General features: G+C 38.2%; 1 protein-coding gene across 3 annotated transcripts in view; it reads right to left on the minus strand.

Moving 5' to 3' along the window:
• Positions 1-12,888, minus strand: part of ZFR (zinc finger RNA binding protein) — a 73,189-nt gene that overhangs the window by 18,718 nt on the left and 41,583 nt on the right. For all 3 annotated transcript variants that reach the window (XM_040977438.1, XM_040977439.1, XM_040977440.1), the window contains 6 exons: positions 12,726-12,845; positions 11,245-11,390; positions 6,494-6,656; positions 5,499-5,704; positions 4,379-4,529; positions 1,791-1,932 (listed from right to left, as the gene is read on the minus strand). In XM_040977438.1, coding sequence (XP_040833372.1) covers positions 1,791-1,932; positions 4,379-4,529; positions 5,499-5,704; positions 6,494-6,656; positions 11,245-11,390; positions 12,726-12,845 — 928 coding nt within the window. The remainder of the gene's footprint in view (positions 1-1,790; positions 1,933-4,378; positions 4,530-5,498; positions 5,705-6,493; positions 6,657-11,244; positions 11,391-12,725; positions 12,846-12,888) is intronic.

Consider the following 12,888-nt stretch of genomic DNA (forward strand, 5'->3'; position numbering starts at 1 on the left):
CAATTGATTTACAATTCTTCTTTCCGGCAAAGCCTTCCTTATCCCTCGTACTATCTCCCCAAAGCAAGCTATAGGCTTTCAATGATTCGAAGACACAGAGCGCTGGGAGCTGCAGTCTGAGAGAATACATACCGTTATTCTGCAGCAAGAAAGAAGCAATCTTCATAATGAAGCTACAGACATGGTCTACTGCAGTGATCTGCAGCAGGGACACTATCAGTGCTTCTACATTTGTGCACATTCAACTTTTCAGCTCAGTGTCTGGAAGCAATCTCTTTCAATTTTGGACTGATCAGATCCCTCACAATCATGTTTAAGAAATTCAGAACAGTAATTCTAACTGAAGTCTGGGTCAGACAAAAATATAATTTTGTTTCCTTTAAAAGGGATAAGTTAACAATTCACTATAAACATCTTAGGTCTAAAATCAGACTTCTGAAACATAATAAAATGGCTTGATAATAAACAAACTGGAAAAAAATGTACTTTGAAGTAAATTAAGACAGCTATATGAGCACAATTTTCTACTAAATACAGCAATATTTTTATATCTTATTTGAAATCTTAATTATGCGGTCACATGCTACATATGACCTGACCAGATCGACTCAGAAACTATTTCTCCAACAACACCCATAACCAGACCTTGAGTGGAAACTCATGTTCATATAAAAAAATCCTTTATACAAAAGCCACTGATTTTTAAGTTGTAAAGTTTAAGATATAACTTAAGAGTCCTAATATAGTGTGTGTACATGTATATATTCATATAAAAGTATGTTACAATAAGTATGTCTCCTAATGACACTTTTAGCAAAATGTTCTTTTCCTGGGATGTAAAAAACCCAGTGTCTTAGAAACAACTGCTCTGCAATAAAACCAATTTAAAGGGACTGGCTTAACCTATTTCGCTAAGAAATATCAGGGTATATTTTAACTCCATACTCAATAAGTTAATGTATAAAAACAACATGAAAGGAAACAAAGTAAATTTTATCTGACCCATAAAACAACAGTACCAACAACTGAGGACACTGGTCATGCTTTTCTGCTTAAAAGTTTTCGAAGCTTTAAAAACATTACAGAACAGTCCCTAAAGCAACATTGCTGGCACCAGCAGGATCTCATAGTCTACAATGTTATGTTTAAAAACCTTGGCTGCTTTGACTAGCTAGTTACATTTGTACCATTTATTTTTCAATACATCTGGTAAGACCTTAGGGTCAAAGTCCACGTGTAGGTGCATCAGGATGCTCTGCACTTAGCACAGTAAGTGCTCCACAGCAAAAAGCAACCTCAGAGAACTAGAAATACCCATCTCAGAACAAGCCAATCCATGACTACACAACTTCTCTTCAATGCCAATGTCATGAGTGTTTAGCCAATTTCACTTGTGCAACTCTTTTGTCTTTTTTGTAACAAAAGGCAAGAGAAAGAACTTAACAGAAGTTAAACTTGTAACCATTAGTTACTAGAAACATTTAAAACACTGCTAACAAAAATGATTTTAAAGGTTTTTTCCAGAAATCTGAGGTTAGCAAGAAAAGAAAATTCAAGAAAATCAACCATACCATTAATATTTTATACAAAAATACTTCACTAAAAAGAGCATATGCTTTGCAAGCAATGATCTTAAGCAGAACTGGTTGCTAAATAAGTCCAATCTATCAAATTCATTTGTAATGCCAGCATGTTGCCTTCCAGGGCTATATGCCATCTTAAAAAAGAGTAGATAAATTTTTAAAAGTTTTTAAAAAATAGGACAGTAGAGTATTTAATGGCTTTCCAACCTCCTTCCCTCATGTTCTCTTCTCGAATAATTGGAGATGTCAGAGTAATAGTGACTTGCATTTTGGGTTCCACACATGAATTCAAAATTATTGCTGCTTCAGATACAGCACATTTTATGTCATACTTCTCAGGACTTATAACCTATGAAATGAAATAAGAAATTAGCTGGATCTATTCCAACAAGAAGAAAGAACAGTTTCCATGTCATCACTTTATCTTTCTATCATAACATTCCATAAGGCATAAGGACTACACCACATACAACTTCATCTAAGAATTATATGTCAATATATGCCAACATTATTTATTTCTTGATCCTCCTTATTTTTGTGCATTTTTTATTGAACTAATACCATATCTACACATGTCTCTTACATGATGAATTCTTAGATTAAAAAAAAACTATCATATCACATAAAAGTTTAAATGGATCAATTTTACAGAACAGTAAATACTAGATAAACACTAGCCATAATAATGATAATGATGAATCATTTATCCATTTATCTACTTTTACAATAAAAAGTGATGGATTTGGCAGCGTATATTCTTTAACTATTAACTACTAATTTGTTAGGAAATACTTAAAACACAGAAATTATCCTATAATAAGAAACTCTATCTAGAACACTGGGAATCTAAAACAACAATCAATGCCAGAGATAAACTTCAACACCACGTTTCTCCTCCTAGCTGCTCTGCTGTGACATGGTGCCACTCTGACTCATTGCAGTAATATGCGTTACCAATAAAAACCAGATCCTTGGATTTAGAGTGCCTAATTAAATCACAAAGTTTTAAAATAAAATTTTATATCCTGATTTTTGAATCTTTGAATTAAAAAAAAAACTTTAAATCTTAAGTTATTTTGACAAGCTAATATATAAAATTAAAGCTTTTTTTTTCATCTGTTTTGAGAAGCATTGAGAAAAAAACAATTGCAGAGAAGGTGCTATCTACTGGTTCACTCCCCAGATGCCCTCAGTGATGGAGTGTGGCTCAGGCCCAAGCTGGCAGGAACTGAACTGAATTTCCCACCACTCTACTGCCTCCGTTAGAGTTTACATTAGCAAGAAGCAGGAACAGAATGTGGATTAGCGACTTAATCATAGCACCAAAAGGAATGCTCCATTACTTGTGCTTACCAGGATTTACTGGAGACAAGAGAGGCATTTCTTAACACTATAAACATCTATGTAGAAGATGGAAAATACAGTGTCTCCTGCTTACTTGTGGTTTTGCTTGTGATGGTTTCAGTTACCATAATCAACCACTACCCAAACATATTAAATGGAACAATCCAGGAACAGATCATTTTAAGTGTTACATTGTGTAGTTTTAACAAAACCTGATGCTATCTAGTGCCTAGGATGTAAACCATCCCTGTCAACAAATCCATGCTGCACCTGTATCCATTCACTAGTTACTTCAGAGCTCTCTTGTTTATCGGACTGTTCAAGGCATCACGGTGCTGATGTTCAAGCAATACAAACACAAGAGTTGTGATGCTCCCAATTCCGATATGCCAGAGATGACAGCATGCCACATTAAAGTGAAAAGGTAAAAGCTTTTTACCTTAAGAAAAAAATTATACACCATGGCTATTACATGTTACTGTGTTACTTTCTACGCATGTCTAATCATACATTAACTTTAGACAGATAGCTATCTAGAGATAATAGATAGCTATAGCAAAAAACCTCGTACATGGGTATAGGATTCAGTACTATGAGTGTCTGGGAATACTTATGGATAACAGGGGACCATTGTATTTAGAATAAAATACAGAAATTTAAATCAGATACTGATGAACTATATTATGTTAAAAATATATTCAATTGGGCCCAGAGCAATAGCCTAGTGACTAAGTCCTCACCTTGAATGCCAAGGATCCCATATGGGCACCGGTTCATGTCCGGGCTGCTCAACTTCCCATCCAGCTCCCTGCTTGTGGCCTGGGAAAGCAATAGAGGATGGACCAATGCCTTGGGACCCTGCACCTGTGTGGGAGACCTGGAAGAAGCTCTTGGCTCTTGGCTTCGGACTGCTCTGAAACTCTAGTTGTAGAGGCCACTTGGGGAGTGAACCAGTGAACACAAGCTCTCTCTCTCCTCTTTTCTCTGTAAATCTGACTTTTCAATTAAAACAACAACAAAAAATATATATATACACACACATATATATATTCAACTAAGTAAGACATTTATAAATTAAAAAAAAATTTTAAGCTAGCTATATATGGACCTGATTTTCGAAAAACCACCTGTTGTCCTCAGCAACTGCCTTCTTACAACTAAAGTATTGGAATAATAACGGAAAAAAGAAGGCATATGCTGATATTTTACATTTTTTTAAATAAATAAAGAAGATGGCTTTATGTCAAATACAAGTACCATAAAAACCTAAAAAGACAAAGTAGAAAATAGTTTAACAGGCTTGCACAATCAAGCCAAAAATTCAACATATAAAGTTGAGCCAAAAATTTAAAGACTGGCATAGGCTTAAACTAAAGCACAGTGAGTACTGCCAAAAACATAGGCAGCAGACAACTGGTAAAAATTAAAATTAACATTTCCATAATACTTACAGCAAGTTGTTTGGGGAGGTTTTCTGCAATTCGGCTTAATAATGACTTAGAAGGTTTTTCTGAGCAAAGCAAAACAAGATGTACATTTCTATCTCCTCTGAGAAGTAATCCTTTTGCCAATACTCCCACTCGCAAAACTCCTTTCAAAGCTCTGCAATAAAAAGAATTTTAATTTTATTATCACATTTTCAATCATAATCATGATATTCTCTAAATACACAAGAATCAATGAAATAACCATCATACAATTAAAATTTTCAACAATTACAGGAGAAAACACCCAGTATTCTTAGAATTAAACTTCAGTTTAGATAAGCAATCATGATTTAAAAAAATTGACTTGAATTCTCATGGGGACAAGTGCAAATAAAGGATGCTAACAATTCTGTTACTTATTTCACAAGTTAGAATAATTAGAGTCAGTTCAACGTAAGACAAAACTATTTCCAAATGATAAAGGGAAAATGAAAAGTAACAAAAAATGCAAACTTTATAACTGCCACCTCAGGGTTTTTGTGCTTTATGAGCAGTGTCGCGATGCAGCAGTCCTGCGATGCTGCCCACTCCACATGGGGTCCAGCGGCACACTAAGCACCTGAGAACGTGGGCAGTGGGCCAAGCGCTCGGGTCACCCAGCTGGACTTGGATGCAGTTCTACAAACCCTGCTTCAGCCTTGCCCACTAGGCGTGACACACCAGATGGATACACCAGCTCTTTGTCTTTCAGTCTCTCCCTCTGTCTCTGTTGCTCTTTCAAGTAAGTAATTTTCCCCCTTTAAATACAGTTATTGGAACTAATACTGGGTATGTGTCAGATGTAACTAATACATAAGAACAAAAACAGCAAATGAATGTAAGAGACTTGTTATAGTTCCATACAAACAAATCAAATGAGTGAAAATGTTAAGAGTAGAGATGATATGTTTTCTTGGCAGAATTACATGTGTCACCTTTGGGGAAAAAATGTATGTAAAAACATTAAGTATCTGTCCCAGGCATATTTAAGGAATGCAGACTCAGACCTAGGGTTGTCAGTTTTGTATCATGATGTCAAATATAATATGAAGTCCATGTAAGCAAAACCAAAAATACACAAATGGAAAAACTCATGAGAACATACCTGTCTTTACCTCCCTCTTTCTTATCGTCTCCTTCCTTGTTCTTGCTTTTTTCATGTTCAGATAAGCTGTCTGAAACAAGTTTCAGAGCACGTTCTGTGATAGAAACAATTTTCTGGACTGCCTGTAACTCTTCCTCAGTTGGATAAATGGTTGCATGCTTTGTCATTACATAACGGTCATCAGAGGAGTCAGGACGACGTAAAGGCTAGAGAGAAAAAGTCATTTCATTTAAAAAAAACTGAACAACACATACGTATTTGCTATGTTTTCAATAATCAAATTGGTTCATGCTAAATGACCATTTAAAAACGATTTTTTTAAAAACTTTTCATGAAAAACGAAATTCATAAAAATTTATGCCATTCAGGCTACACATAGATGTGTATAAGCCTTGCCTAGAACAGCAGATATAGGTAATGCTTGAAAGATACTTATTTCAATAACCCAAGTTTTTTGCAGCGTAAGCCTACAATGACACACAACAGTTCCTTAAAACACTTTTACTCCACATTCAAACGCTGAACATGCAGATCTCTCCTACGACATTGCCAACAATACACGCGGGTGCCTATCCTGAACCGGCTGTCAACCCTTCACTCAGTTAGGGTAGTTTGTGAAGAGGGAAACACTCCACAAGTAGTCAGGAAGGCAAAGCTAACGTGAAGGCCAAGCAGTCAGCTTCAAATTAGTTTTTCCTTCAAAGAAACAATATTTAATATGAAAAGAGTTAGCATATAAATTTGGCTTTCATGTCTTTCAAATAAATTAATCTTTAAAAAATTCATGGAAATTTCTTGAAATCTTATACATAAAGACACTGGACTTAAGAACAGATAATTAAAAGGAAGGAAAATTCTCAATCAGTTAAAAAGCTCAAATCAAGATTCTTAGATAACATATTAGGTCTAAAAATTAACCCTTCTCAAATTGTTACCTTCTAATGCTAAAGCAGTCTTACACTGTCCGCCCTTGTATACACCAAGTGGATACTCACCGCAGGCCCCTGTGGCTGCGGAGGCATGCCTGGTCGGACTCCCAGAAGGCCTAATGGGCCGGGAGGACCATGCGGATAGCCTCCATCAGGCATGCGGCGGCGATCGTCCCAGTGATGCTGCTCTTCTTCCATTCTTCTCCAGTACATGTCCTCTTCATAGCGTCTACAGCATAAAGAACGATGTTATAAGTACATGAGGGACAATACGAAAGACTTGCTTCAACAAGCAACAAAAAAGTTATGAAAAACCCCATCCAAACCAACACTTCTGTTTTTCCCTACTACTTATCGTTTCACTTATTTGATTCCATAAAGAAGTAAATGGAAAAGAATCGAAGAGAATAGAGGAAAAAGCCAAACAAAATGTCACAGCCCAAGAAAAAGGCAGAAAAGAGGAAGAAAAGGTTTAAGAAATCTTGGTGCTCCTTCCACCACCAGCAAAGTATGTGCCCAATGCCTGGGGAACATGTACAGATTTTCTTCATAGCCTCTAAGAAACAACCATTTTGCTCCTACAAAAAAACCTTTGTAGACTATCATTAATTTCTTCACTGAAGGTACACTGTCCTTTTTAATCAGTATTTTATTTATTTGAAACAGTAACAGTAGTGTAAGTTGTGGGAAAGGGAGGAGTGAGAGAGAGGGAGGAAGGAAGATGGAGAGAGAGAGAAGAAGAGAGAGAAAGAATGTATCTTTGTCTGCTGGTTCATTACCCAGATTTCTGCCATCTTCAGAGTTGGGACAGGCAGGAACCAAGAGATGAACCCAAGTTTCCCATGTGGGCAGCAAAGGCACAAATATGTGGCCCATCTTTTACTGCTTTTCCTAGGATTCTGGCAGGGACTCAACTCAGAAAAAGAAAAGCTAGGACGTAAACTGGTGTCTATGTGGGATGCTGGCATTTCATGCAGCACCTTAAGCCACTGGACCACAACGCAGGTCTCCAACAGGTATTTCTCTACTTTAAAGAAAACTAAGAGTCCAAGTCAGTATGATAAACAAATAGCAATCCAGGGCTTCACTACATGAGACATTCAGGGGAAATGAGAAATATGGTAAAGTTTTAAAAAAAAAAAAAAAAACTCAGATTTTGGCAAGAAGAAACAAGTGTTGCCACATGGGAGGGCTGGGCAGCTTCAGGCCTGTGAGTCACAAAATCACTCACTCAGACTCTTCAAGGCAACACAGGTGAGACCGGTTCAATAAACCTATATAGCGATAATTTTTAAAATTTATCTTATTATTTTTGAAAAGACTTATTTTTATTGGAAAGTCGGATATACAGAGAAGAGGAGAGACAGAGACAAAAATCTTTTGTCTGTTGATTTACTCCCCAGGTAGTGGGAACGGCTTGAGCTGAGCTAAAGCCAGGAACCTGGAGCTTCTTCTGCGTCCCCCACATGGGCCCCCATTTGGGCCGTCCTCAATGGCTTCCCAGGCCACAAGCAGAGAGCTGGATGGGAAGTGGGGCTACTGGGACATGACCAGCACCCATATGAGATCACAACACTTGCAAGGTGAGGACAGGCTCAGGATAATTTGATAATTTTGTAGAGCCAATGAACAATGTTATAAATATCCAAATAGACCTTGAGCTAAAAAAAAAAAAATCTTGTCTCTGTTTTGCTTGTCAACAAATTTAAAATCCATTTAGGTTTCTTTTTAATCATTTCCCTCTTTGTTTCAACTTCATTTTATTTATTTATTTACTAAAATTTATCTTGTTTTTATTTAAAAGGCAGATTTCTAGAGAGAAGGAGAGACAGATCTTCGATCCACAAGTTCATTCCCCAAATAGCCACAAGAGTTCTGGAAAAACCATACTCATTCTAGTTTTGAGTAAATTAGTACTATTAAAGCATTATATTAGATAAAACTTCATAAAGAACTAGACTAGCATCTAAGTACATAAAATTAAAAACTGTAACAGGAGCAAAACTACTTTAGTAACAAGTATGAAATAACAAACAAGCAATTTTCCACAGAACAAACGGAGGCCCCACAGAGGCCAGAAGCGGTGCTGTGAAACCGCATAAGCTGCTGCATGCAATGATGGTGTCCCACTAACTTGGGTGACAGCTCAAATCTTAGCTTTTTTATTCCTAATTTAGCTCCCTACTAGCACTTGGAAAAGCAGATCAAGATGGCCCAAGTCCTTGGGTTTCTGTACCTGTGTCAGAGACCTGGCTGTGGCCTGCACAGACTCAGTCATTGTGGTCATTTGGAAAATGCACCAGCAGATGGAACAGTCTCTCTCAGCCTTTCAAATAAACCAATCAATCTTAAAAAATAAAGTCTACCAGGCCTGGCACAGTAGCCTATCAGTTAAAGCCCTTGTCTTGCATGGTCTGTCATCCCATATGGGCGCTGGTTCTAATCCCGGCTGCTCCACTTCCCTTCCAGCTCCCTGCTTGTGGCCTGGGAAAGCAGTCAAGAACCGCGAAAAGTCTTGGGACTCTACATACACACGGGAGACCCGGAGGAGGCTGTGGGCTCCTGGCTTCGGAATGGCTCAGACCCACCTGTTGTCACTGCACGGGCAGTTGTTAATAGCCGGCTTTAACATGTTACAACAGTGTGAGATGACTGGGATGCTGCCAAGGGATCCAGGAAGTCATGTTCATTTTCATAACAACACTAAAATATTTATTTGTCCTTTTCCCCCCTCTCTCACTCTCTCATGAGGAACAGAGAAGTTGACAACATAATAAAAACAAAAATAACAGATATCGTACAAAACAGTACAACACTTTCCACTATTCTGGCACAGAAATGCAGTTACTTGGCAGTTAATTTTCACATCATATTTTAAGCATGTTTAATCCAAATATTCAGTTATTAAAAATATTTAATCATATTTAAATACAAAAATGGCCACTTCAATATTTAAATTTATCAGCTTTAATGTATAATAAATATTGAAAGATATAACCAGAGGAACAAAAGCTCTTAGGAATCCTACAACAACTAAGCATGTCCTTAGATCAATAGGTGTGAGAAGCACTGATACTACACAACACAAGCAGATACACCTTTTAAACATTTCCAACTCACTATTAGCACACCATGATAGGTAAAATAACATAGCCTTAATGAGGGTCCATGTTACAATAATCGCAATAGGAAAGCACTGGGAAAAAAATCCACATATCTAACAATAAAGGACTGGTTATGCAAACCATTTAAATATAAACAAAAGATAAATTGACACAGGCAGAAAGTGGTGTAATGTTTAGGGTGGGGTTGGATAGAGGCTGCTAGGGGACAAATGGAGAAAGTACGTTAACAGGTTTGTGGTTTGCTTTAGGGGTGATGAAGTCTCCAATAAAACTTTTATTTATATAAACAAATGTCTAGAGAATGGGCCATCTCGATTCTCCTCCAACATACCTTCAAAGTTCCTATTAATGAAATCTTTTTAAAAAATAATTCTTGAAAAACAAAGGGGGGGGGTTTGACCTATGCAGTAGCCCAGTGGCTAAAGACCTCGCCTTGCATGTGCTGGAATCCCATATGGGCGCCAGTTCTAAGCCCAGCAACCCTGCTTTCCATCCAGCTCCCTCTTGTGGCCTGGGAAAGCAGCTGAGGACTGCACAAAGCCTTGGGACCCTGTACCCGCATGGGAGACCCGGAAGAGGCTCCAGGCTCCTGGCTTTGATTGGCTCAGTTCTGGCCCTGGAGGCCCACTGGGGAGTGAAACAACAGGGGGTTCTTCCTCTCTCTCTCTTCTCTACTCTGTATATCTGACTTTCCAATAAAATAAATCTTAAAAAAAAAAAAGTTTGGGAGCTGGCACTGTGATGGAGCAGGTAAAGACACTGTAAGTCACTCACGCTTACATCCTGTATGGGCACCAGTCTGAGAGGCACAGCTGTTAAGACTACTGATCCAGCTTCCTGGTAATGGCCAGGGAACATCAGTAGACAACAGGCCCCCGTACCCACCTGGGAAACCCCAATGAAACTCCTGGCTTCTGGCTCCAGGTTGCCGCAGCCCTGGCCACTGTGGCCATCTCAGTGAACCAGCAGATGAAGATTTCTCTATATACATAACTATGACTTTTAAAACTTATTTATCTTTATTACAAAGTCAGATGCACAGAGAGGAGGAACAGACAGAGAGGAAGATCTTCCCTCCGATGATTCACTCCCCAAGTGAGTACAACAGCCAGTGCTGTGCCGATCCAAAGCCAGGAGCCAGGAACTACCTCCAGGTTTCCCACACGGGTGCAGGATCCCAAGGCTTTGAGCCATTGTCGATTGCTTTCCCAGGCCACAAGCAGGAAGCTGGATGGGAAGTGGAACTGCTGGGATTAGAACCAGCGCCCATATGGGATTCCGGGGCGTTTTAGGTGAAGACTCTAGCAGCTAGGCCACTGCGCTGGGCCCCAATAAATAAATAAATATTTTTAAAAAAAAGTGATGTGTACAAACCATTAACTCTCAATGTTCCAGAGAGTTCTCTAAAAACCATGTTCTATTTTGCTTGATTTAAGCTGAGACATTTATTTATAGTACTAAACCATTTCTTCATCTATTTTATACATCTCCTAACACCAAGGCCACAGCGAATACTAGAATAGCCAATCATTTAGTTTTATTGCATGTTTTCCAGCACTTAGAATCTTATAGGAACGTAAAAGCACTGAGAGTACAATAAATCAATCTGGATTTTCCTGAATAAGAATCACTTACCCACAACAGCTCAAAAGGCTAAACCACTTCCTACCACGCTCATCAAAGATACCGTACCTCATCTCCATTCTCCAGCGTTCCTCCTCTTCTCTTCTTCGCCAATACTCCTCTTTCTGCATTTGCTTTCTCATTTTCTCTTCTTGAATCTTTCTTGCTCGAATGCTGGGCTTCACTTCCACTTGCAAATCTGGATTTACCTTTTTCTGTTAATAAAGACAAGCATTTAATATACTAGCAGCCACTTTCAGCAATTTACATGTATTTCTAAGCAAATAAGTCTATATATTTTTCCATTACTGAGGCTTTTACTTGCAAATTTCCTACACAGTAAAAATCAAAATACTTAAAGATTCAGGATGCATTAATAAAAATCTTAACTATTCCAAGTATGAAATGGCATACAAGTATGGATGAAATACAAAGCTTATTTACTATTAGTTCTGATAGTAACCACTCTTGTGTTGCTATTCACTTTATTGGAAAGGTAGAGAAATAGTCATGCACAGATCTTCCAACCTGCTTCTGAACTGCACACAACAACCAATGCTAGAACAGCCTGAAACAGGAGATCCATCCAGACTTCCCAAGCAGGTGGCAGGGCCCCAAGTACTTGAATTACCATCTGCTGGCACTCAGGCACATTAGGAGAAGATGGATTTTACACAGAGGTGGGACTGGCACTCAAGCACTCTGGCATGGGATGCAAACAGTCCAAGCAGGGGCTGATACCCTACAGCACATTAGCTTCAAAATATCTTTTTATATAAAATACTGTCCCTGAACTGACTGTTTATTTTCATAGTCCCTGTATTTTTTAAAAAAGTATGGACCAAGTACATGGTCCAAACTAATAAATATTTAAATATAAAGATTCATTCATTTTTTATTGGAAAAGCAGATTTACAGAGAGAGGAGAGAGATTTTCCATCCACTGATTTATTCCCCAAGTGGCTGCAATGGCCTGTGCTGAGCCAAACCAAACCCAAGAGTAAAGCCAGGAGCTTCTTCTCAATCTCACGTGGGAAGCAGGGTCCCAAGGCTTTGGGCTGTCCTCTACTCCTTTCCCAGGCCACAGGCAGGGAGCTGGTCGGGAAGTGGAACAGCCAGGTTATGAACCAGTACCCATATGGGATCACAGGTGTGCAAGGCAAGAATTTAGCCACTAGGTCATAGCGCTGGGCCCAACAATATTTAGATTGAAAAAGCAATTATTCTCCCGCATGTGTGCAGGGACCTGAATACTTTAAGCCTCCATTTATTCACTGGCTCCCAGTGTGCATCTTAGTAGTATTTTCATTTATTTTCCCAGTTAGTGTAACTGATAAGAACATGTTAAATCAGGTATTGTTCTTACTGAATTGTAATAAACTTGAGTATGTTAAGTATATAAAAACCAAGTTTCTGAATCTACCAAATGCATGCTCATCTTCAGATAAAAATTCATTGATAGGAGCTGTGTTCAGATGTTGTTTTGCTTTGAGATTGCTTTAACAAGAAAAATCAGTAATAGGAAAGATAATGGTTAACATATTTCTTACTTTATACTGAAGTCTGTGTCTTCGTCCTTTTAAATGCATCTCCTTCGCGTTAGGGTCATTAAAGCTGCACTCGCATAATTTACAATGGAACCTAATTACTTTTCCTTCATCATTTCGTACCTTGTTGGAGAGAGAAAAATCAAGAATCATTAATATGAATGTT

Source organism: Ochotona curzoniae, unplaced genomic scaffold, assembly GCF_017591425.1.
Source record: "Ochotona curzoniae isolate NIBS_2020 unplaced genomic scaffold, NIBS_Ocur_1.0 contig_2754, whole genome shotgun sequence".
NCBI classification, from domain to species: Eukaryota; Metazoa; Chordata; class Mammalia; order Lagomorpha; family Ochotonidae; genus Ochotona; species Ochotona curzoniae.